At 32.5% G+C, this 27,040-nt stretch overlaps 2 protein-coding genes across 2 annotated transcripts in view; one reads left to right on the forward strand and one right to left on the reverse strand.

The window, feature by feature from the left end:
* Nucleotides 1-15,493, forward strand: LOC145329389 (uncharacterized). Its single transcript, XM_080173478.1, has 13 exons — nucleotides 1-92; nucleotides 2,335-2,389; nucleotides 5,612-5,661; nucleotides 6,450-6,509; nucleotides 7,537-7,658; nucleotides 8,118-8,206; nucleotides 8,539-8,590; nucleotides 8,963-9,008; nucleotides 10,073-10,114; nucleotides 11,301-11,341; nucleotides 11,620-11,715; nucleotides 14,631-14,679; nucleotides 15,106-15,493. Exons 1-13 carry the CDS (start codon nucleotides 15-17, stop codon nucleotides 15,226-15,228), a joined length of 903 nt encoding a protein of 300 aa, XP_080029604.1. The 5' UTR covers nucleotides 1-14; the 3' UTR covers nucleotides 15,229-15,493.
* The window catches only part of LOC145329387 (uncharacterized), a 24,496-nt gene continuing 12,745 nt past the window's right edge, over nucleotides 15,290-27,040 (reverse strand). The window contains exons 18-24 of the mRNA XM_080173477.1: nucleotides 22,781-22,927; nucleotides 21,506-21,564; nucleotides 20,912-21,058; nucleotides 20,462-20,545; nucleotides 18,435-18,495; nucleotides 17,831-18,017; nucleotides 15,290-17,547 (exon numbers count right to left, since the gene is read on the reverse strand). Coding sequence (XP_080029603.1) covers nucleotides 17,880-18,017; nucleotides 18,435-18,495; nucleotides 20,462-20,545; nucleotides 20,912-21,058; nucleotides 21,506-21,564; nucleotides 22,781-22,927 — 636 coding nt within the window. The 3' untranslated portion in view covers nucleotides 15,290-17,547; nucleotides 17,831-17,879. The remainder of the gene's footprint in view (nucleotides 17,548-17,830; nucleotides 18,018-18,434; nucleotides 18,496-20,461; nucleotides 20,546-20,911; nucleotides 21,059-21,505; nucleotides 21,565-22,780; nucleotides 22,928-27,040) is intronic.

Below are 27,040 nucleotides of genomic sequence, written 5' to 3' on the forward strand. Positions count from 1 at the left end.
TTACAGATAAAGCGATGGATTCCGAAAAAGTGTCACCAGGAAGAAAAAATACTCCGCAGATCAGACAACAGACAAGATTCACAATAGCTCAGGTACAGTCATCATCATAGCCCAGGTACAGTCATCATCATATCCCAGGTACAGTCATCATCATAGCCCAGGTACAGTCATCATCATAGCCCATGTATAGTCATCATCATAACCCTGGTACAGAAATCATTTCACGCAAAACGCCACTGGGGCACCCATAACTCCTCCAGGTCCTTTTACACAAAATACCTTGTTCATACCTGGGCTAAACAACTTTAGGTACTTTCGTTAATTTCCTTATCCCTTAAGATCCATTTACTAAAACTAAATATTTTTTTTTCGCAACATAAAAACGCATTTTCATGATATGCGGGTACTTTGCTTGTGCAAAGCCACGTGACTTAAACTTGTGCATCAAAAATAAATGAAATGTAGAAGAAAGCAAATAGTTTTTAAAAAGCAAGAATGACATCATTCAAAAGCAAAGGCAAAAAATCTCAACAAACTAGACAAAGTGACGGATATACGAACTATCAGCACTAAAGAGAAAGGCAGTGCTTTAATATTAAAGATAGTAGTGTGCACAGAGTTTTGGCAGGGATAATAACAATAATTTTGGTCAATAGGATATTTTTGTAATGGTAAAATTAACTAAAAAATGTTAGAACTAGACGTACACATTTTTTGTATTGATTGTTAAAAAGCTCTCAAAATAATGCCTACATTTCATAGACACATCCTACATGTAGAAAAGGCATCGCTTTTAAAAAATAGACCCCATTTAAATTTAATTTAACATGAAGATGTAAAATGTAAATGGAGTTTAAACAGGGATGGGGTAAAGGATATTAAAATTATCCTCAACCCAATCACAAGCATATTTTTCTACTTGTAATGATTGGTAGGATGAAAGAGTAGAAGTTTAAATTACCCAACAATGTATTCCCCTCCCTGAGTTCAATTTACATACAGAAATGTTTTCCTTATTTTTCATCTAGTTTTTTTTCAAGAAATTTCATTTAACATTTCCAATTTGACTCTTTATTCATATACTGAAAATATAATAAAAAACACTATTTCTAAGTAGCGAAGTGGGGCTCCTTTATAAATACGACTTAAATCGCGTATATGACTATACTTCTTGCGTATAATGAATTTTTAGTGGTGCTTGGGCGTCATTGCTCCATTGTTTGTTGATATATTTTAGAAATGCAAAACTTATATTTTGTTAATTTAATGAGTGTTGAGTATCAGTACTAAGACACCTATATTTCTAAGTTTCTTCGGGGGGTGGGGGTATGGCTGCAGCTGAGGCTAAGTATAGACTCAATAAGGTTTATGATGGCTGCAGCTAAAAGTAAATTGATTGAAGTTTTATACCTGTTAAAGCCACGAAACTAAATGTAATAAATGCCACCAAGCCCTTGTTATTACACCGATATTGTTTTAATTAAAATCTTTGTGGACTATTTAAAAAAAATATTTTATAATAATTTAAGGATGTATGAGACACAAATATGAATATTTAAGTAAACAATAAAAAAAGATAACAAACAGTAGATGTTTTGTAGCGCTGCCACTCTTTAACAAGAAAATTACTTTTTTGAACTTGCATCTTTTACATGTAACATTAAGTAAAAAAAACTGGGTTTTGCCAAGGGCGCAACAAATTAATTTACTTTTACGACTTTGAAACCTCTTGAACTAAAATTGAACTTTAGGGGTGTGTAATACAGACATCAAGAGAGGTAAGTCCTTTGTCCATTGTCCAGTGAGTAAAAGAAGGTGGACCCCTAAACAACTCGGGTGGTGTATCCCTTTAATTTACCAAGGGGGTTGATATACCCTCCCTTCTGCACGCTTATTGTAGGTAAAAATTTACATGTCATTTCAATATAAAACTGCGTCATAGTCAAAACGCCGTTAAAGACACAAATTTGTCCTTGTTGGTGTTTACTTAATAGATAAAGTATATATCTGTCAGAAGTACAAATAAAAAAACTTTAAAACTTTTTTTAAAGTAAATTTTATATTTTTAAAGTATAATATCCAAAATGTTCCCCTTTCTCATGCGCATTGTGCATTAGTATACAACTTACTTGGTCCGTCGGTCTATCTGTAATTCTTTGGATGGTAAAAGATTCTTTTGAAAAATTTGATTTGCTCGACTGGCATAAAATTTAGATGGCTGAATTTAACTGTGAAAATTTACTTATGTTATATTAGAAATTTGTTATGGATTATTGAGCTGCGCCAATTGTTAAATTGTCATCCTTGTTATATTAAAAATGCATTTATTTTCAGCCTGCCAAAGGAGAGTTACTGAGACAGAGCGTTGTAGAAGAAGAAAGCAGCGACGGTAATTTTAACATACAGACAATCCTAAATATAGAAATACATTTTTTAGATTGATTCTTTATAGCAGCTGAAGGTTTTTTAAGATCACATTTCCCCGATAGTGTGACGGACGGACAGTTATAGTATGAATGAGTAGCTTCGTTACTAATAGATTAATTAACCCTTACAGATCGGGTGGGGGGGGGGCTCAAAGAGCCCCCCCCTCTAGTTTTTTCAATCTCATTTTTTTTGTAGGTAAGATGGAGTGCTGTGACTTCATGACTTTTTAAGTTTAGTAATTATACGTCGGCAAGAGTTGATTTTATTAGGATATCTGGTCTGTGTCGGTCGTGGTGTCCGGTCAAAGTCGGTTGGGTAGCACCAAAATTAGAAAAAAATTCTAAATAAATCTTAATTTCTACATTATGACTTTTGTGTATAAGGAGAAACCTAAAATTTTTTTGGTGAATACTTAGATATCAATGACCTTCTGAGAAAAGTTGTGTTATGACCGTTTGACCGCTCCCTGACCGACTTTATGACCGATTTTTGTCCGGCTTTTACTACAAACATATATCATGAATATCGTGGCTTCTATTACAGCTAGAGACCTATAATTTTTTTTGGTAAATCCTTGAGCAACATCAAACAGATAAAAATATTAATTGGCGCCGCCAACCGCCGTTTTACCGCCGTAACCGCCGAAAATGGCGGTTTCCGTTATTTGCCGTTTTTCGGCGATGATCAGAAAAAGTAATTTTTTTGTTATGAAAAATAAAAGTTCGTCCTAAAATTTGGTCATCCTAGCTGCAAAATTGGCCGCTCTACAGCTGTTTTAAAATTTAGCGGCTGGCCGCTAAAAAGCGGCTAAGGAGCGGCCTGGCCGCTATGACTAGAAAAAGTAATTTTCTCTAAAAATACACATGAACCACCAGAAAAAAATTTTACGTCTTTATCTGTAACAGGAGCCGAGATAGAGGGGGGGGCTCTTTGAGCCCCCCCCCCCCCCCCGATCTATTAAGGTGGGAATTGGGGCCCGAGCTGTAAGGGTTAACTAGAATATCTAGAATATACAAGAAAAAAGATTTTTAAAAAACTAATATCAATTGCACTTTTAGATGTAATATTTTACTGTTTTTTTTACCTCTGCACTTTTTAACTTGCATATACATGATCGGTCTACTTGGTCTCTTTTCTTAATCGTATTTTAGACTTGATCCAAAGAATCTAATCGTACTTAAATATAATATATTCTGCTCTGATTACAAGTTAAATCTTGAGAAGTCTTGAAATATTTTTAATCTTCATTGCTAATACATAACATGTTATTAAAACATCCAAAAATACTTTTCACCTATGAAAACAAGGGAATAATCCCTTTCGTGGCAACGCCCCTTAAGGGGCGATTTGCCGTATTTTTAAAACTTGGGTTAGGTGATTGCCCCACAGGGTTAGGCAATTGGCCCCGCAGGGTTAGAGCCCTCCGCGTGGGCTAGAAATAGGAGAAAAGCTACTGTGAAAAATACGAAGAATCGCCCCTTAAGGTGCGTTGCCACGAAAGGGACTATACCCGAATACAAAATTAAACTAGATTTAAAATTAGAAATTAATGTAAAGCATTAACAAATACTGAAAAGTATTGAGGGAATTTGTTCAAACGAGGACAAGTAATGTTAAGCAGCTTCAAGCAGTGATGTTAGGCATAGTATTGGTTGTTATGCTTGGTTATGATTTTTCGTTATATATCGCAAATCATTTTACTGTTTTTTCATTAAAACGGATGTTTTTGTTCATCTAAATATATTAAACAGAAACCTAATCTATTAACAAGAAAATGTCTAAAATCATTTCTAAGCATTAATTACTCTCGTTACATAATACATAGTACCCTTTTCTAAAGATCTTTTATTACATCTAGCTCCAAAAGGTCTGGCCGTACAGTCGTTGCCGTCCTTCAAATAGAAGTGGGTGAAAAAAATAGGCAATTAATACTTATTAACGGTTTAAATATATTTTGTCCGTCTTCTTACACAACACAATTTTGAAGGGGGGTTTGCAAAAATAGGATAATTTTATTATACTCAAGGAGTAATTGAGGGAAGTCGAACCTCTGATTTAAAAAATTAATTTTTTTTGGGTGGTGTATTTACTTTCCGGGGACGATTTCTCTTGGAAGGACGAAGGCACCCTCCCTCAAAATATTGATACGCCTCCATTGGAGCTATAAGAAGCTTTACTGTAAAGGAGAATCATATCGGTTGGCAAGATCTTAATCTACAGACTCACAGGAAATTTTTAACACCTTTTTTGCATAATAAGAAAGCAAGCTAATTTTTTTTCTGAAATGTTACAAGTGCATTGAATTTAAATAAATTAGAAAACCAACAAACATTAAGATTGATAGAGTAGCTTTGCTATATATAAGGAAAGAATGGAGTACAATGATAAGTGACAATTTGCCACCCAGGGGAGAAAAGGCCATACAAATTGCACAAAAAAGTACAAAAGAATAAAAATAGAAATATGTCTTCGTCACTAAGGAAAAAATGTAGGAAAATTTTGAGTAATTCTTAGATTTAACGGCTAGACTACGGGATACCCCTTTCCTCCTCTCTCTCTGTCTTACTTTTAACTCCTAGGGGGACCCCTAACCCAACAATTCTTCTAAACTTTACTTAACCTATCCTAAATAGCTTATTTGTGGTTCATTTTCAATTTAAGTGAAATTGCTTAAGAAAGCAATAAATAGATTTGTGTATTCGGGGTAAAAAGTATAAGTTGGTATGTATATCCCTAATGTGCGGCTTTGGATTTTTTCCTTCTTGTCATTTATTTTTCTCAATATTTATTATTTACGTTTGTTATCCTGAGCCCCCCAAATGGATTATTTTTAAAAAGTTTTTATAACTTTTCTACTTTTTATTTATTTAAGGTTTGTGACACATTTCTAATCTTCTTTTTGTGTTATCCAAAATTATTTTAAGGGGGGAGGGGGCGGTCCAAGGGAGGTTTCCCCCCCCCCCCCCCAACGCATACACCAACTAAATGGCCTGAATCCTTCTCTAAACCAAAGTTATTCAGTCCTTCCATTTTCAATATCTTACAGACATACATCCATATATTGATGATGGATATCCTGTTTCTTTAGTTTATGAGATTGTGTAACTTAGTAGAATTTTACTTTCATAATATTTCCCTTATTATTTCTGCTTTTTTTTACTTAATGTATCCTTGTTTTTTTTAGATGAAGAGAAGACGCCTGTCAATACAGACAAAGGTTTTGATTTTGGACAGGTAAAGACAAAGCCTCGGCCATTTTTCAATTTTAAATAAGTTATAGAGCCTAATTTCCACGACAGCCAAGAAAATTAATTTTAGATCCATTGTTCCATCCTTTTATTACTGAACTTAAATGACATTATTATTTCAATAACTTTTATTCGTTACAGCGAGACTACCAATTTTCTACAATTACAGGGTTTCGAACCTGCGACATACGGATAAAGTATACAACACTGTATGGGTGACCTATGACTCATGAGGGACACTGAAAATCATACGCTAAAAAAGAAATGATACAAAACATTTAAATTCAGTATAATACCTAACATTTTTAAAAGCGTGTTATTAGGGTCCGTACCTCCGTCCGTAACGGATAGCTTTTTTCGTTAATTTAGGCATGTTAGAATGTCCAATCGATTTCACTTTGCATGGTGTTTCCTTTAGTAGTTAGGTAAGTTTTAGAACGCGTAGCAACTATATGATCGTTACCAGAATGTCCGTACGTTCATTCTAAACATAGCGATATTTAACTTTTTTAACATCAATTCTTTATGTGATATAATCATCCGATTGATCTGATTTTTGGAGTACTGATTCTTATAACAATAAGGTATATTATTATAAGCAAAGCATCTCTATAATCAAGTCCTAAAATATCAGCATGTCCTTAACCATTAAACAGTATTCTGTTTTTAAGAAGTTTTGTAACAAATTGACGTATAATTTTGTCAATTAATGTTCGTCTGTCATACCGTTTCAGAGCTTCGCTTTTATTGATGATGTCATCCTTGTTTTTCTAGGGAGAAGTGAATGTTGAATTTCGCAGATATAGAAAACTAGATGGACAATGCAGCATAGAGGTTACAATCTTTATCATGTGTTTTCTTCAACATTTCCTTTTTATTTTCAGGCGTCCAAAATACTCACCACAGTGCTTTCCATAAAAGTGCCCATCGAGCACAAATTCCCCACTCATTTTAAAAATAAATTGAAAATACGGGATGGGGTGACCTATCCTTTAAGGGCCTCCCAGTACCGAATATAACCACAAGGTCACCACAGATATACATATGCCTCACAGTATTAGAGGTCCGCATAGAGATAAGGCATATGGTTAAATTACCCCCCACTCCCTTATTTTCAATCTATTTTAAAAATAAGGGTTAAGTTCTCATTGCTCAACCATCACTTTGTGTAAAAGAACCACATATTCTTATTAAAATTGTTTAAATGACCAAACAAGATTCCAAGAAGGTGCATACAAATCACACAAACAAATACAAAATATATAAATACAAAAATAAATAAAAATAATAGCTGCACTACCAAATATGATTTCTTTATGAGAAACAATCTTGTATAACTCCGCCTAACAATAATTTATGAGGGAAAACTATTGAATGAGCATCACAGAAAAAAAAGAATATCATTATCAACTACAGAAAAAACATTCACAATTAGGGTTTAGAAGTTTTGATAAATTCTATTTTACGGAGACCTTTCAATTTTGTCCCAGATAAAATTTCTTTTTTTTTATCGCTATTGCCATATCACGCAATTTTCATTTTTAAGGAGGTGTTGACCCCCCACCCCTTTTTAACGATCACTGAATCTTTGGGAATCAACTTCTTTTTTCTCATAATTTATGAATGATTCTAATTTGGCCATTAGACTTGCGAATCATAATTTTTAAGTAAAGTTTCTCTATTTTCAAATACGTAGGTAAAGACAACTTATCATATAATTATCGATTTTTTATTCAGATTGCAAAATATTATTCTTTAGTTTTCGATTAAATACAATGTTCTGTCATTGCATATTTGTTGTTTTCGCTTTTATGGATGGTATCATTCTGGTCTTTTATTTTTAATGTAATGACTTATTAAGGTGGTAGAAACAGATGTGAAGCCGAGAAAGAAATCTATAATCCGGCAGCCAGTTGATTATGAGCACAGGTCCATGATGGACAGCCTGGATATACCTGACCACCACCAGCCCGCTGCTAGGAGGTAAATTATCATAGAGATAACACAAGGTACTTTTTTGTTATAGGGGTGTAGGAGGAGGGATTTACAGAGGGGTGGACACCTAGAGGGTTGTATCCCAACCCCCCCTTAATTTTGCCAGGTTGGGTGGATACACCTAAATCAACCTCCTTCAGCACGCCTCTGCAACCGAATATTTACTTACAAGGAATTCTTATTTGTGAATGGTGTTTTTTTGGTCAAGGCATTTATCCTACTAAAGCTATTATTGCCATAATTGAATAATTAAATTAAATGTTGTTTTAAAGTCAAAGCTACATCTTTACGGTAAAACATAAAAACTTTTTTATATTATCCATCCATTCCTACTCTTCTTTTCTAACCTACTCTTTTATTAAATCATAAGAACATTTTTATTTAAATCTGTAAAAAAAAGATTTGTTCATCTACATATGTATTTATTCTTCTATCTATAAACTGTAGGGGAAGTGTTCATTTTGATGAAAATCCTCGTGTGTTTGAAGTTCCTGAACACAATAATTTTGATGGGGCCGATGCAGATTCAGATGGAGGTAAGAAATCCATAATTTTCGTAATCGCAGAGTATCGTATTCGTGGCACTATATTTTTTTTAAATTGTAAAGAGTTATATTTGGCTGTTATTCTAAAATAACAGACTTTAAATTTTCCTATTTATCTATTATTTCCTGCTAAGTACCTGTCGAGAACTGCACCCCCCCCCCCCCCTCATATTTTAAATATAAATTAGAAATAAGAGAGGAGATTTTATTGCTTATGTCTTACCCATGCAGAGGGCCCTAGTCCTACGTGGCCTTCACCTGCGGGGCTACCCAGCACCCAATATTACCTAATCTAAGATGATATATATTTTTTGTTTGTTTAGAAAATGAAGAATCCAACGAAGAACAAGATTCAGATGATGACGGTGAATTAAGGTAAATTATAAATAAAATGCGCAGCACAATTACTTTGTAAACTTCTATGCATGCTATTTTTTTTACGTTACGTTATTTTATTTTAAAATAAAATGGATGAAAATTAACTTGTATAATAGAATATGTATGTATATATGTATAGCAAGAAATAATTTCCAGTTAATTTTATTCTAGAAAGTGGAAACATCATTTTATCGAATTTTTGTCACACTTTTAGGCTATAAAGTTTTTAAAGGGCTGTCCTAGAAAATAACCTGAAACCGTCCCAGGACATTTGTAAACCCTTCCTGAAAATCATAATCAATTATGACCATAATTATTTGAGATCTTTAGCTTCATTAAAAAAATTATTACTTTTATTTTTATTTTTAGTGACAACTCTAAATTGTCTAGAGCAGTAGGAACTCTGCAGAGAAAGGTATGTTTAATAAGCTATATAAGTTGAAAAGAATATAATAGATTTTAAATCTGCATAAAATTTTAAGGATTTTTTTTTTATAAAATTCGTTTTTTGTATAATTCTTTATCTAAAAGCGCAAATACAATTTAAGTTAATTGATTTTGACATCTGTGATTGGTGGGTTGAAAACAATCTGCACTCTGATTGGAGAAGCTTAAGTTTCGTACATCATTCAACCAATTAGAGCTCAGGTAGTTTCCAATCCACCTATCCTATTGGTCAAAATTAATCAACTTAAATTGTATTTGCGCTTTTAAATAAAGAATTATATAAAAAACGAATTTTGTAAAAAAAAATCCTTAAAATTTTATGCAGATTTCAAATATATTATATACATTAAAATTCTTTCCAACTTATATAGCTTAATAGATTTATTATCCTAGATGGGCTGTCAAACACAATCAGCTGTACACCTTAATTTCTAGCAGACGAAGATTCAACTATTGTAAATATGATACGACCGACGAAATTTTTGGACGATGTAATTATTGGAAGTTAGCTTTATCCTTGAAACTATTATAGCTGACTTATAATGTATGAAAGAAATAAAAAAAAACTGACTTTTCGTAAAAATAATTTGTATACTCAAACGTACTAAACAATTAAATAGCCGTATTGTTCCTTGATTAAATTAATTAATCAATAGTTATTAATCCTATGATTTTAATAGGGTTGGGCCGGATACTTTTTTGGCCGGATACCGGATATCCGGTATCCGGATAGTTTCAATATCCGGTCGGAAATCTGGCCAACGCTCGATATCCGGCAAATTAACGGATATCCGGCCGGATAACCGGATATCCGGCAATAAAAATCAGCCGGATATCCAATATTCGGATAGTTTCAATATCCGGTAACCGGCCGGATATTGAAAATGTCCGGATATCCGGCTCAACCCTAGATTTTAATATTCATGGAATATTGTCTGTAATACGAGCTATAAATGAGCTTTCAGTGTAACAAAAAAACGATTCTAATCCAGAGGATATTAATCGGTTTCAAAAAAATGAATTATCTTTTAGAAACTGTCGGATACCAAGATAGTTGTAGACCACGATACACAGGCATTATAAAATATCTTTTTAAATAGAAAAGATAAAATATTTATCCGTTTACAGCTCCCTGTCATAAAGTTGTGTTATTATTATGTCAACCAAAATATGTAGTTATAGTGTCATTAGAATAACGTTATGCCGATAATATGTCAGCTATGACCAGTCTTTATTAAATCATATGGTCGACACATATGATAGTTAGTGGCGTGTAAAAGGTTTTGCCAGGGAAGCGTACACGAAAACTTTGACACCGCTCTTACGATTTTTGACACCCACATTCAATCAAAATCGAGGTGGGTGAGCTTTAATGGAGTGGTTTAATGACATTAACCCCCTTAATTTTGCCATGGGGATGGGTACAACCCCCTCATACACGCCTCTGGTCCATCATGTGATTTGAAAATGTTAGCCACGAACACTTTTTATGATCGTCATATAGTAGAGAGACGTACCGACAGATTTGACAGGGTCAGAACTCAATGCTCCATGCTAGGTAACATCAACAAAAAAGGGTGTATAATAGGGGTTGTAAGCAAAAGTGAACGTGGGGTGTAGGTGTAAAGGTGTAATTGAATTTTTTTTGGCAAATATACTAGATTTAAATTTACCCCTAGTCTCTAGCACAGGCAACCCAATAAAAATTTGGGGAGGTATTCTAGATCAATGTAACCTCTTGTTGTCTGTATTACACCCCCCCTCCTCCCCCCTGGCAAAGCGCAGTGCACGCCAATGCAACATGTCAAACTGATGCTTTTATAGAAATTCGAAAAGTTAATTTTAAATTTTGTAAAAAAATTTATCTGTAAAAACAACAAACTATAGGAGTCATAAATTACTAATTTAAATTAAATAAACATTCTTATCTACCTTTAAAAATAATTTTACTTAAGTACAAGTTTATTTTAAAGCATCTTTAAAAATAATAAAAGTAAATAAATTAAATTCATAGTGTTTTCCTTTAAATTGCCTTGCGAGGAGAGATAACCCCTCTCCCAAACACTATTTCTATCCCTGCACCCAGTAAGCCAACTTAACCTAATCAAGACAAAATACTAACAAGCTATACACCTAAACCCCTTTCTCCATTAATTTCAATTTATTGCACAATAAGGAGAGATTTTCTTTTGTTTTTATTCACTGTTGCAAGTTAGCTAAAATTGTTAAAAAAAAATATTTTTTATTAAATTATGATTAGAGCACAGATGATGTAGATACTGGTATGAGGGCAAGCAGAAGGTATTTACGCTTTTTAGAAAAGCTACACTGCAAGTCATGTTTTAAGTTGGTTGTCAACGTGTAAATATAATATTGGCAAAGGGCACTTGAAAGAAGAATGGGGGAGGGAAGTCGACCTACTCTTGATATCTTTGCTATAAAGAATTTTTTGTGGAAGATTTTTCTAGAGACCATTTCTCCCCTGAAAATGTTTGAAACCTTTCCTGGACCTATAAGAAGATTTACTGTATAGCACTAAGCAATTGTTTCAATATTAATGGATATTCTGCTTTTACAAGGGATGCTGTTTCAACTCATAAAGCTCCATACACTGTTCCTTCCCTTGATGAAACAAGTGATAGTGAAGATAATGAAAACACTCATGATAATCAGAGGTAAGGAAATTATTTTCTATCTCTTGATGAATCAAGTGATAGTGAAGATAATGAAAACACCCATGAAAATCAGAGGAAAGGAAATCATTTACTGTTCTATCTCTTGATGAATCAAGTGATAGTGAAGATAATGTAAATACTCATGATAATCAGAGGTAAGGAAATTATTTACTGTTCACTATCTCTTGATGAATCAAGTGATAGTGAAGATAATGAAAACACCCATGAAAATCAGAGGTAAGGAAATCATTTACTGTTCTATCTCTTGATGAATCAAGTGATAGTGAAGATAATGTAAATACTCATGATAATCAGAGGTAAGGAAATTATTTACTGTTCACTATCTCTTGATGAATCAAGTGATAGTGAAGATAATGAAAACACTCATGATAATCAGAGGTACGGAAATTATTTACTTTTTAATATCTCTTGATGAATCAAGTGATTGTGTAGATAATGAAAACACTCATGATAATCAGAGGTAAGGAAATTATTTACTGTTCACTATCTCTTGATGAACCAAGTGATAGTGAAGATAATGAAAACACTCATGATAATCAGAGGTAAGGAAACTATTTACTGTTCACTATCTCTTAATGAATCAAGTAATAGTGAAGATAATGAAAATACTCATGATAATCAGAGGTAAGGAAATCATATACTGTGCTATCTCTTGATGAATCAAGTGATAGTGAAGATAATGAAAGTACTCATGATAATCAGAGGTAAGATATCATTTACTGTTCACTATCTCTTGATGAATCAAGTGATAGTGAAGATAATGAAAATACTCATGATAATCAGAGGTAAGAAAATTATTTACTGTTCACGATCTCTTGATGAATCAAGTGATAGTGAAGATAATGAAAATACTCATGATAAACAGAGGTAAGGAAATCATATACTGTTCACTATCTCTTGATGAAACAAGTGATTGTGAACAGGGAGTAAGGGAGGGGACAATGCATCGAATATTCAATTTTTAGGAGACTCAGACTTTGGGTACTGGCTTAAAGGGAATGTGCAAGAATTTAGCAGTTTCTGACTGACTTTGGGTACTAGCGCACAAAATGCCGCTAACTCGTTTGTTAGTTTTGAATATTGCAGACAAGTAACAATAAACTTAATTTGTTATGATGTGGCTGGTTTTAACAATTTTTTTCTCTCCAGAAAATATCATTTCATAGATAAAAACTTTATTGTGATATTTGTTTAATAAACATTCTCAGAATCCAATTAAATTTTGGTTTATGGGTTGAATGGGTTCCAGGGAGATTTTTCTAGTTATTAATTACAAAATGGTTATGTCAGTCTGATGTGCTGGTAATATAATTTTCAAATGAATGCTCTTAAATACTCTTAAATTGAATTAATTGCCCATTGTCCCCTCCCTTACTCCCTGGATTGTGAAGATAATGAAAGAACTCATGATAATCAGAGGTAAGGAAATCATTTACTGTTCTATCTCTTGATGAATCAAGTGATAGTGAAGATAATGAAAACACTCATGATAATCAGAGGTAAGGAAATTATTTACCGTTCACTATCTCTTGATGAATCAAGTGATAGTGAAGATAATGAAAATACTCATGATAATCAGAGATAAGGAAATTATTTACTGTTCACTATCTCTTGATGAATCAGGTGATATTTAAAGGGAGTGTGAACGTAATAATTTCTCATCTGATTATCAAATCTTAACATTTTCTAAGCACATTTCACTACACTGATCAACCAGAAACGTCCTATTAACAAAAATATGCAGGAATACTGCCTTGAATTTATGGTATTTTGGGAGGGAAAAAGGAAAAAACAGGGAAAATCTGAACGTTTTTGTTTCTTAAAATGTTTGTAGGGATATTTAACTTGTCATATATAGTTGAAACAATTTACTTACTGTTAAGGATTTATTTAATTTAAAATTGCCAATTAGTTTTTTTTATAACGTAGTAGTTAGGTAATAAAGACCTATTTTAAATTTGTAGTATTGACATAAAAATTCCTCACTGTCTACAAAGGGTTGAATCTCACAGGTTATTTAAAATAATAATATCCTTTTTTATTGTGTTGGACAATAAATAACCCACTTTGGAGGATAAGTTTACACTTTTATCAGACTGTTTATAAAGAAATATTGCGTCTTTATTATTTACAAATTTGTAATTAAAGGTGGGCGAGAGATGGGCCATCTAAAGTTAATTGGATACTAATAAAAAACCTGTTTCTAAATTTGTTATTGTATTTGGTTTTCAATAAAAAATATTGCTTATTTTATCAATTTCTAAGTAACTATACATTGGTTTAAAGCAAGGATTATGTTAAAAGTCAGCTTAACCGTTAGGAAAAATCAACAACTATGTGAAAAAGTTTAATTTTAGCTATAATGGGAGAAAATAGCAATTTAATGCACATTTTATATAATACGGAAAATTTCTTCCTTTCCCTGTACCTTATAAAAATCGTCGGAAAAAGCCGTTTTTTAAGCAAACAAAAGCGCGTTTTGCTCTAACTGTGAGATATTATGAATGAGATAATGTTAAGATTTGATATTAAGATGAGAAAAATTTACGTTCACAGTCCCTTTAAGATAATGAAAATACTCATGATATTGCTTATGTTCATTGAAAAGGATGGGACAAAGGGGGAGGTAGGTTGTGTTATAAATCCGTAAATGTGTGAGTTTTAAGAATTTAAAATGGAAGTCGAACTCTAAAATTTGGCATGACAGTTGCTTTAATGGGGTATAACGTGGATATGTACTATATTAGAGCAACTGCCATACAAAATTTAGAGTGCTACTTCTTTTCAAAATTCTTAAAACTCACACATTTACGGAATTTTAGCACAACTTACCTCCCCTCTATAAATTATCAGCATATATCATTTTGTTTTTTTGATCAATATTATACTTTTAGACTAGAAGTTGACAGGCTTTCCATCAATGTTCAAAAACTCTTGAATAGGGTAAATCTATTAATTTATAATTATAAACTAGCGACTTCTCCCCTAGCATCTAGAGGCTCTATATTATAAGTAATATGGAGGGCAGAAAAATAGCCTAAAACCATACCCGGACTCTTTATAAAAGGTATTAGCCTAAAACCATCTAGGGACCTTATAAGAAGCTTCCATATAAAGGAGGACCACATCGGTTAGCGAGATCTTTCCCTACAAAGAATAAAGCTTATTTCTTTATATAATAGGATAGGATAAGAACGATTATTGTTTTGGCAGTTTCCCTCAAATTACGTAGTTGGGCACAGAAACCCCTACATTATTTTCAAAAATACATAGGAGGTGGGTTGTTTCTCGTCAGTGTTTTACCTTTACCTAAATACTGTAAAAATAGGGTGTTCCGATTAGTTCAAAATCTATCAAATGTCTACCTAGGAAAAAACTTATGGAATGATGGGACCCGAGCCAGTGACCCCAAGTTCAACACCCTACGGGACGCCAGCTCCCTCCATGGACCTACCAGACTTGGATAGTCTCAAATGGTCCAAATATATTTAATACGAACGGACAGACGAACGGACCTGAAATGTAGAAATTTTTATAAATGAAGATCATTGTTTTATATAAAAAGTTTATTAACATAGATTTCAAACAGTCATACGTGCTTTTTATGTGATATTTTTTTAGTTTTGTAACGATAAAATGCAAATTTATATCATAAATCTAAAATTTAATATTTTGTTAAAAATAAAACTGTGTTAACGTAGCGGCTTTTATGTATATATTATTATGAATATGATAAAATATATATATTTTGTAACTATTTTTTTCATTTCTGATTTAACAATTTTATCACCGAAATAACTGGTTTTAGTTGCTAGTTTACATAGTAAGGCCTAACTTAAAAATCGCGTACATTATTAGCTGATGATTCGAAAAAGACTTAGGCGCCTTTTTAGGTGTCGCAATTTTTAAATTAATCCTAGTTTTTTTTTTAGAGATAAAAAGGTACTGAAAATATTTACATGGTTACTTTTTCCAGCAAGGCTTCGAATCCGATTAAAATGCACTTCATTAAAACCTGGCATTTCTTAGCCATACTGAAAAATTATACACCGTATCGTTTCATAGACGATTTTCCACGAATAATAAATGAAAATCATGCACTTCATTCCTTGGGCCCCTGGTAATCAACCAAACTTGACTTAATCTTAAAATTTTTCTTTTTAATATCCGCGGAAAGCTGTCTATAATACGATGCAATAAATAACTGTTAAAACATACAAGCATTCAACAATTTACCAATAATATCTAAGATTTGAATATTAAAAATATAATTTTTCCACAAACAGGATGTCTGCCTGTTTTGTTCTCTGAGCAAAACAGGATGTCTGTCTGTTTTGTTCTCTGAGCAAAACAGGATGTCTGTCTGTTTGTTTCTCTGAGCAAAGTCGCATTAAATTAGTTATAATTTACTTTTAGATATTTTAGGTAAAACTAATTTACTTCATGTTTCATCAAAATTAGATCTTTATTGAAAACTGAAGAAATTTATCAAAATAAGTAAATAGGTATATAAGAAAATTTGGGGGGGAATTTCAGACTAAATTTTGACAATACATTTAACTGGCAATCTTTTTCATTCAAATTCAACCATATTTATCAATAAATATCAATAGCAGGGATCTTAAGGGATAAGACAATGGACGATAAATTGATATTATATACAGACTAAATTATTCCCTTATGTAGAATTAGATTGAAATTATTAGTTAAAAGGTCTGGACATTTCTAGTTTTGAAACATCAAAATTCAAATACCAAATTACCTAAAGCTTTTGGGCCAACGGATAAGATTAACGTTGTTATAAAACTGGGGAACCAGTGTAATGTATAGTTCATTGTCTCCTCCCTCCCTCTGTTAGAGGAACCTGAACCTGAACGGTATTATTTAAATAAAATATACTATATACATAATTAATAAATTTTGAAACATTAATTTCTGTTTTACATTTGGAATACAATATTAACTCAAAACACGGGGTTTATGTTCAAACTAAGAAAAAATTTATTTTGCTTTGGTAATTTTAAACATTTACTATTAGTGCTTTTTACTGTCATATATAGCAAGTGAATTACAATATAAAACTATATTAACATTCTTAAAAAGGGTGAAAATTTTTAAATATTTATTTAATCATATGTAGCAAGACTCAAATTAAACATCGGTATATTTTAATACTACCAAATCAAAAAATTATAAATAATTTGGTCTAATATACATTTTTACAATTTATTGCAAATGGGTACAATGTCAATCAATTCCATAAACTTTAAAATAGGTAACAAAAAAATATTCAAACCCAACTTTAGATAAAGAATTTATATATATCTTAATGATTATGAATCAATGAAGAAAAGATATAATTCAAGAGGAATATTAAATGTTAAGTGAAAATTAATAGTGTAAAACCCAAAAAAGCGCTGAAAAAAAGAGACTACATTTTCGGAGCGCATTTTCTATAGAGTACTTGATTCTCACAACATTTAACATCAAATACTTACAATACTTAATTATTTAGCTATTGGAAAGCTTTTTAGTGAAACATTTTTCTATAAAAACATCTTTTTTTATAATACTTAAAACTGTCAAAAAAGGGTTAAATTATCAGCTAGCAGGGGTGTTAAATAAGCAAAATTGATATTAAAGTCTAGATATTTATCATATATATGTAGATATTTAGCAGCTGTATTAAAGATATATATGTTGATGCTATGTAGAAGATTTTCTTGTTTATTTTTCTTAATTCTCCACAATGATATTAATGTATATATGTTGTAATAGAGACGTTTTTTACTCGTAGGTTCTTGTCTTGGACTAAAAAAAAGTGTATATAAAAAATGTTTATTAAGATTAAGAGCAGTGGCAATGGTTTGGGAAAGGGGTGTGTCGACACCATTTCATAAAAAAGATATTAGGGAGGTTTACTTCCTCCTTTTTTCAGGCAAATCAATGTGCACGCCACTGGTTTAAAGCTAAGTTTTAAGACTCGCAAAACGAATTTAAAATAAAAAATAAGCTTTAAATAGGCCAAGGAAAGGAAAGGGCATAAACACTGGTAGAAAAAAAGTAATAGTGCAAAAAAACGAAGCAATAATACCTTAATACTAGACTCCTTATAGCCTATCTTCATCATAATAAACAGCTGTTTAAAGGTTTCCATCAATGATCTGACCGACATAGCTGCGTATCTCGGGGAACTCATTGAGTATCTGGGAGGCGATGTGATCCTCCAGGTCGGAGCTGGTACCACCCTCCGCTCCATTACTGTTCTGGTGGTGGAATCCCTAAAAGAAAATGAGAACGGTGTTTTTATTCTTAAGAGGACTTTTCAAAGTTCAGTTATCTAATCCAAAAAAAAAATATTCGATTTAAAAAAAAATTAAAATAAAAGTGGGGGGGGGGGAGTAGCCGCTAATAACAAATCCTTAAAATAAAGTAACAGGATATCTGTGTGTCTGTCTCTACCGAAGGATCTCGCTAACCGCTGAACCGATCGGGTTCTCCTTAACAGGGTAACTTCTCATAGGTCCCGGGAAGGAGGAGGGCACCACCACCCTCCGAAGAGAAATCACAAAAACATCTAATTATTTTTAAAAAACATTTAAAGTGCCGCTGTAGGCATAAATAAAGTAAAAAAAAAACATTTATAGCTATAAACTGAACGAGGAAGAGGGGTTATATTAAAAATAGTAGGTACAAACCTCTTGTTGTTGTTGGTTAGCTCCACAGTACCCCAACATATCCGGAATAAAACTGTAGTTCCTGAAATATAAATATTAACTATAGGGTTGCTACGCTCATTTACAAAATAATTCCTTTTTATGGTAAATTATAATGGTGCCTTCACTCCCAAGTACCTTGTTGAGCACTAAAACCCATCCCCACTTATTTTTAATTTCTAAATAAATACCTACAAAATAAATGGTTAGGTTAGTTTTAGGGTTGGGCCGGATACTTTTTTGGCCGGATACCGGATATCCGGTATCCGGATATTTCAAAAACCGGTACTCGGCCGGATATCTGGCCAACGCTCGATATCCGGCAGTAAAAATCAGCCGGGTATCCGGTATCCGGATTGTTTCAATATCCGGTAACCGGCCGAACCCTAGTTAGTTTACTATTTTCTCTTTTTTAATTTATTTTAATAATAATGGGGTGGGGGGTATAAGTGCTCCAGAGGCACTTAGTGTGAAAGCACCATTATAATTTAATAAAAACTTGTTAGCTGCTGTATTAAATTAAAATCTGAATCAAAGTCGGAAAATTAGTTTTTTTTTCTATCTTTGTTCAATATAAAATAGATTGTATTGTTTCAATATTTTTGATGGATTTTTTCCCATTCTTTTCACTAAAAGCCTTTAGTAATCATAAAAACTGATACTAGAAACTTCTAGCTACAATATATTTGATTTTACGTTTAAATGATAATACAAACATTTTTAAAAAGCAAATTTTAAAACGTATTTTCTCCAATGTTCTCAAAAATTAAACATATCAGGGATATGACAATAGACGATAAATTGATGCAAATCTCTATTGATGACAAATAGAATTTTCCCTTTTGTAGATTAAAATTATTAAAGGTTGCATTTTTGACACATCAAGTTTGAAGCCAATAAATCAAAATTCATTTTTGAAAACCTGCAAAGTCTTTGAGCCCATGAATAAGATATCGTGACTAGGTAGGCACACAATTTTGGATACCAATGTAATTCAAACTCCAGTGTCTTTTCCCACCCTGTATATGTTTACAGAAGATAAAAAAAATAAAAAGACAATTGAGAGCCATCTTAGAAGATAATTGACTCGTATAATTGCTTAAAATCATGTTACAAGATTCTTTAATCATCTAAAGTTTTTATTTCAGTAGCTATTTATAGATTTCTAGAAGCAAAGTAACACTATAATTCTATTTATCGTCTGCTATTTAAGATAGACAGCTGAATTTTTTTTTTGTGTTGATTCAATGTATCAACAAAAGCATCCAGTATACATATAATTTACTTGTTCAGTCGGTCTGTCGGTCAAGCTTCGAAAGACGCAAATATCTATTTTATAAAGAATTTATCGAATATTTAATTTTTTATGACAACTAAACATTTACTCTATAACTCTATTTGTCGTTTGTTCATCCATGCTTTTTGTTCTTAACTAATTATGGAAGTTGTCATCTTTGTTAAATCAATTATTGCACAAGTGGATTTGTTATTCAATTTCAATTTTGTCTAAGTGAACAAGGCTGCGTAATTTAGTAGTAGGTCTCAGAGATCTTAAGGGATAAGTTCATGGGCTATACATTAGTATACAACCCCAATGATAATAAACAAAATTACTCCAACTATTATATTATATTATTGGATTAAAGGTTTGGACACTTTCAGTTTCTTCCAACCAATCAAGAACTTTAAGAAGTTTGCTTAGTAAGGTTGCGTGATATTGATAGAATAATATTGCAACAGTATTTACCTTGTAGAAGTCATGCTGTAGTCACAATGATCAGATTCTGGATTGGACTTAGTAAGGTTGCGTGATAAAATTGCAACAGTATTTACCTTGTAGAAGTCATGCTGTAGTCACAATGATCAGATTCTGGATTGGACTTAGTAAGGTTGCGTGATAATTTAAATTGCAACAGTATTTACCTTGTAGAAGTCATGCTGTAGTCACAATGTTTAGATTCCGGATTGGACTTAGTAAGGTTGCGTGATAGAATTGCAACAGTATTTACCTCGTAGAAGTCATGCTGTAGTCACAATGATCAGATTCTGGGCTGGACTGCACATAAGATTCCACGGAACCAGCAATGTTCATGCTAAAAAGAAACAAAATAAGTATTCATCAACGTTTACTCCTTTTAAAAAATAATAAGATAAATGTTAATCAAAAGGTTGTCATGTCTATGTTTCTGTCTGAAAAAAGACCTCGCTAACAGCCATGTTTTCACTACTTATATCTTTGGCGCATTTTTTTACCATGCTTCATGGAAGAGAAGGAAAAGTTATCCCAAAAAATTTTAGGAAACAATTTTAAATGAATGACGAATTAAAAGGTTGGTTGTCAAAGGGCGTTTGACCATTTAATCATGCACAATACATCATTAAATATTTGGTTTAGAATTTGCACATAAGTAAGATCTCGTGGTGTATCCGAGGCTAACCATCCATAATTCTCGTGTTACCTGCTGTAGATATTGCCAGGGCAATCATCAGGAAGAGTCCTGGGGGACGCTGTCGAGGAGTAGGGGGACCCCATCGGCGAGTTTGGGGAGTGGGGGGTGTTGGGGCTCTCCAGGGAACCATAACCATTCTGAATTCTCATGGGGGACCTAAACACAAAAAAAAAATTATTTATTTAAAAATTAAAATTTATTTAAAAATTGTACCTATAATTTGTCCAAAAAAAATAGAAGGATAGATTTGTTTTGTGAGAATGGCCTAAAACTTAATCTAAAAGAAAACTGCATGATAAACATATTATAGATATAATCTAGTGATCAGCCAATAGGAGAACAGTGGACAAAATTGTAAAGATTTTGGTAGGAAAGGGCATTATTTTTTCATTTCCTCACATAAGGAGTCATAGTATAGCTTGATTTCCTTAGATTAAAGATAGCTTTCTAGAACTTATATCCTCGAAAAATTTCCTCGTTTGTTTAACTTGAAGGCATATCAATAAAAACTGGGTTTGTCTGCTATGGAATCCCTTTTTAAGTTTGACGAATTTTTGGATCAGATGGACCATAAGGATATTTAAGTCTATTGAAATTGTATACCTCTGTTCTTCAGTGCTTGACTTGGCTCCATTGTCTTGGAGCAACTTCACAATAGCAAACTAAAAAAATATATTTCATCAATTAGGTTTCCATGAAAATTTGTTAGTTCTTTTTCGTATTCATTCGAAACCGATTAATATCCGGTGGATTAGAACCGGTTCTCATCCATACGAAAAAACTATGTCTAGCACCGTATTATACCTATCCAGTTTTCTACGAAAAAAAAAAATTAACAATCATAAGATTAAAACCAGTTTTTTAGCCCGTGCCTTCGGAATCTCGGGGCTAAAAAAAAGGAAATTTAATTATATAATTTTTAAAACATATTATTGGTGAAATGCAGAAAAGCTGACGAGATTCCAATTCTAAAGAAACGCCTATAACGCTAAAAAAAAGAAAGGTAGGGGGGGGGGGGGACTATTTAGAGACCCCATGGAGCAAAGTGTTTGCATGACTTAATGATTAATATTTTAATCAAAATAAAATTACTAAAGGGCAAAAATGCCATTTTAAAATATCAACAGGAGGTGTATATTTTTCGAATTCAAAGTAAAGAAAAGGTTATTCGTATTTTGAAAAGCGAATATTCTGATTAGTAAATACTAACACAAGTCAAAAGTGCGTTTTTATTTTCGCTTATCCTATCGTCTTATTTTAAAGATTCGTTTTAACAGAGGGAGAGAGAATTTCAGCTTGATTGGAAAATTTAATAATTATTGATTTGTTTTATTTTAGTTATATAACTTAATTAAACAGCAAACTTCAACAGAAAGGATTTGATGAAAATTGTAATTTAGAAAATAATTTTTAAAAACATTTAAAAAGAAATTTATTTAAACGGATTAAAACTAAAAGAAGCAAATTATTATCATATTTAAAACTATCGGTGCCTCATAGTTTTTTTTTGAGGAGAAAAATAACAAGGAATAATATTTCTCGTATTCATTCGAATCCGGTGGATAGGAACCGGTTCTCATCCATACGAAAAAACTATGTCTAGCATCGTATTATATCCAGTTTTCTACGAATATAGAAATGTACAATCATAAGATTAAAACAAGTTTTTTAGCCCGTGCCTTCGGCACCTCGGGTCTAAAAAAACTGGTTTTAATCTCATAATTGTACATTCTATATTCGCGGAAAGCGGTTTATAATACGATGAAAGAAATAACTATTATTATCATTGGGATCCAAGGGTGTATATAAATATGGTCTTATCCCTTTAGATCCCTTCCAAAAACCGGTTTTTAAAGACATTTAAAAAAAAGTTTGTACCTGAGCCTTCTTATCAATAGGATATCCAGGAAGTGCCGAGTTGTCTCCAGCAGGTGTCTGGATAGGACGCAGGTTCACCAGATCCAAGGGGGTCAGACCATCCTTCCTGGCATGATTGATGTTGTCCTTCTTGTATGACAAGATAGTCTGAAATTGAGTAAAATATGTTATTTGTGCAGAAAATAATATTTATAAGAGTAATCTGTTACATTTGCTGTCCTAATAAACTAACTAAATGTTAATCTCAATTGTCGGGAAGCATCACATAGGCCACGGAATGGTTTTAGGTTATCCTATTTCTAGATTTTAGTCGTAGAATGTTTTCAGACTATTTAATTTTTTTACACTACAAATACAAAGCCTCTAGATGCTAAGAGCAAAGCCGTTACTCCATAATACAAAGTAAAAAGAAGCCAGTCTGTCTGAAGATTAAGATCTCTGTTATAGCTGAACCGAAAGAGATGTGCTTCACAGAGGATTTAGATACTGGTCCTGTGGTGATTTTAAGCTATATTCAAGTATTTTTAGCCTGTGCCCTCGGTGTCTAGGGGCTAAAAAACTGGTTTTAATCTTATTATTGTACATTTATATGCGCGGAAAGCTGTTTATAATGAGATGAGAGAAATAACTATTCTTTTTCAATGATGCTAATCATAAAAGTATAAAATTTCTAATACTTATTTTCCATCATATTTTATTAGGTATAATTTCTTGGAATTAGAATAATTTAAATTTTCATTTAAAAAGTCTTTAATTTTAATATTCAGTTCCGACAAAGCTTTGAACCTGGAATAAGGAAATTTAATTTCATCAAGAAAATCGGATGGGTAAATGGAAGATAAATTAATATTTTAAATTTTAAAATAAGCATTCTATGAACCCGAGACTGTGGCATAACACGTAGCGCACCCGTTCCTTGATGCATAGGTGCTAAGTTCAAATCAAGACGTTAAAAATGATTCAGACTGTTGTTTTATCAGAAGTGCGACATAAATAAAGAAAGAGGAATGGCTTGGCTCAAAGCAAGCGCAACTAATTACAACGCACAGTAGGGACTTCCAGACAAAGGTTATTTGGCCGCATAATCATAAACTACATTAGCAAGATCAGGTTCAGAGTTACGCCAAAATAAGATCTAATAATGTATCTTGTCCTGTATACCTAGGTTTATCAGGTTATCAACCTTTGAAAGGCCTACAACTTTCTTCATGTTTTTGGAACTCACTTATTTCCTTTTTGTCTATCCCTGTACTCTTGAATATAAGAGAAATATTCCTAAGAATTTGTTGAAAGTTAAAAGCTAGAAAATAGGAATCTAATTTTGAGTACGGAAATAGACACGATGATAGATTTATAACCCTAGATAGTTACTCAGACACAAAAATCCGGCAAACTTAAAAAGATATTTACTTGTATAAGTTGAGGATCTGAGGATCCACAGTGCGATCTTTTGCCAAAAAACGGGACATTTAGAGTAGACAAAAGTAAACTTCAATAAATAAGCTTGTATTTGAAGAAATTATGTAATTTCTTTTGCTTTAACTCGGAAATAACTTAAATTTTGCCTCTGTTAACTTCTAATATGCATTTGGTAAGTACGTCTTGCTGTTTTGCAGGAGCGAAGCTACCCTATTTTTAATAAATCTATAAAACATCATAACTTTAGTTAGGATAGGAATATTTTAACAAAATCAACGTCTATGTAAATATTTCTTCAATGCAAACAATGTTTGGGAAGAAGAATATAGCGTCAGGTGCACCCAGTTCGAGTCCCGGCATTTTTAGGTAGGTCCAGTATAAGTAAAATAGGACATGTTTTCAAATATTTTTTTTACAGATATAAACAACAATAACATATTTTTTCAAAAACTTTTGATTTTGTGTTAATAGCTTTATTCTAAGTCTAGCTATCTTCATTTAAAGTTTGTATAAGAATATAAACATAATTACTTATATTATTCTCACACGTATATTGCTCTCTCTCTCTCTCTTACACGCATATATTATAAGGTTTTAGCAAATGTTATAAAAATCCCCAAATTTGAATTTCTGCTGGACCGAAACCGGTTAAATAAAAGTATTTATAAGTCATCTTTATTTAACGACTCCTTTAACCCTTAAATGTCCATTAAGTAAAAGCGCGAGAACGGCAAAAATCGTTAAAAATCACGCCATTGGCGGCAAATAACGGCGAAACGGTTCGCCGGAGGGGAATAATGCAGAAGTCAAGAAAGATCCACCTTAAAAAGTTTAAAAATATTGCAGAGATGACTTTGGGCTCTAAAATGACTCCTTCCCCCTCTAACGAAGGAAAATTTGAAATTGACAAGAACGAAATTGTTCAAAACCATGCAATGTAAAATGCTCAATTACTCAAAAACGGCCGAGAGGCCTCAGGTTGTGAAAACAGTTTTATACACAATACATGTTGCATATTAATATTATTATTGCAAAACCTGGGGCCTCCTGGCTGGTATTGGGTAAAATGGAGAAAACTGATTTTTTGGGGTTAAAAATCTTAATATTTTTGGTGAAATTTTCTTACAAAATATCAATTTACACCACCAAAAAAATATTTTAAAAATTTTTTCTTTAATTAGACATTGGTACAGGTATCTAAAAAGTACCTCAATCAAAAATTATTTGCGCAAGCTGAACATAAATGTATTTTTTGTTGCTTTGAAAAAATTGTGTAAAAAAAACTGGAAAATCATCAAAACTGAAAAGAAACTTTTCACTACCTTTTTTTAAAAATGGCATAAATCCACCAAAAATTAATATTTTTAAAAAATTTCTTTTCTAGCTGTCTACTTACAGCCATTATTAGGTCCTAGGATAGATAAAAGTCGATTTTAAATTTTTTGGATGTCCCGATTTTTTTCAAAAGGTCGCACTGTGGGATCTCTGTGCAGCATAGTGTACTGGGGTCATAGTATTATAATTATAATAGATAGATATTTACTTGTATTAGTTGAGGATCTGAGGATCTCTGTGCAGCATAGTGTAGTGGGGTCATAGTATTATCATTATAATAGATAGATATTTACTTGTATAAGTTGAGGATCTGAGGATCTCTGTGCAGCATAGTGTAGTGGGGTCATAGTATTATCATTATAATAGATAGATATTTACTTGTATTAGTTGAGGATCTGAGGATCTCTGTGCAGCATAGTGTAGTGGGGTCATAGTATTATCATTATAATAGATAGATATTTACTTGTATAAGTTGAGGATCTGAGGATCTCTGTGCAGCATAGTGTAGTGGGGTCATAGTATTATCATTATAATAGATAGATATTTACTTGTATTAGTTGAGGATCTGAGGATCTCTGTGCAGCATAGTGTAGTGGGGTCATGGTATTATCATTATAATAGATAGATATTTACTTGTATAAGTTGAGGATCTGAGGATCTCTGTGCAGCATAGTGTAGTGGGGTCATAGTATTATCATCATAATAGATAGATATTTACTTGTATAAGTTGAGGATCTGAGGATCTCTGTGCAGCATAGTGTAGTGGGGTCATAGTATTATCATTATAATAGATAGATATTTACTTGTATAAGTTGAGGATCTGAGGATCTCTGTGCAGCATAGTGTAGTGGGGTCATAGTATTATCATCATAATAGATAGATATTTACTTGTATAAGTTGAGGATCTGAGGATCTCTGTGCAGCATAGTGTAGTGGGGTCATGGTATTATCATCATAATAGATAGATATTTACTTGTATAAGTTGAGGATCTGAGGATCTCTGTGCAGCATAGTGTAGTGGGGTCATAGTATTATCATTATAATAGATAGATATTTACTTGTATAAGTTGAGGATCTGAGGATCTCTGTGCAGCATAGTGTAGTGGGGTCATAGTATTATCATCATAATAGATAGATATTTACTTGTATAAGTTGAGGATCTGAGGATCTCTGTGCAGCATAGTGTAGTGGGGTCATAGTATTATCATTATAATAGATAGATATTTACTTGTATAAGTTGAGGATCTGAGGATCTCTGTGCAGCATAGTGTAGTGGGGTCATAGTATTATCATCATAATAGATAGATATTTACTTGTATAAGTTGAGGATCTGAGGATCTCTGTGCAGCATAGTGTAGTGGGGTCATGGTATTATCATCATAATAGATAGATATTTACTTGTATAAGTTGAGGATCTGAGGATCTCTGTGCAGCATAGTGTAGTGGGGTCATGGTATTATCATTATAATAGATAGATATTTACTTGTATAAGTTGAGGATCTGAGG

This window comes from Acartia tonsa, chromosome 10, assembly GCF_053477335.1.
Source record: "Acartia tonsa isolate MP-2025a chromosome 10, ASM5347733v1, whole genome shotgun sequence".
In the NCBI taxonomy this organism is placed as follows: domain Eukaryota; kingdom Metazoa; phylum Arthropoda; class Copepoda; order Calanoida; family Acartiidae; genus Acartia; species Acartia tonsa.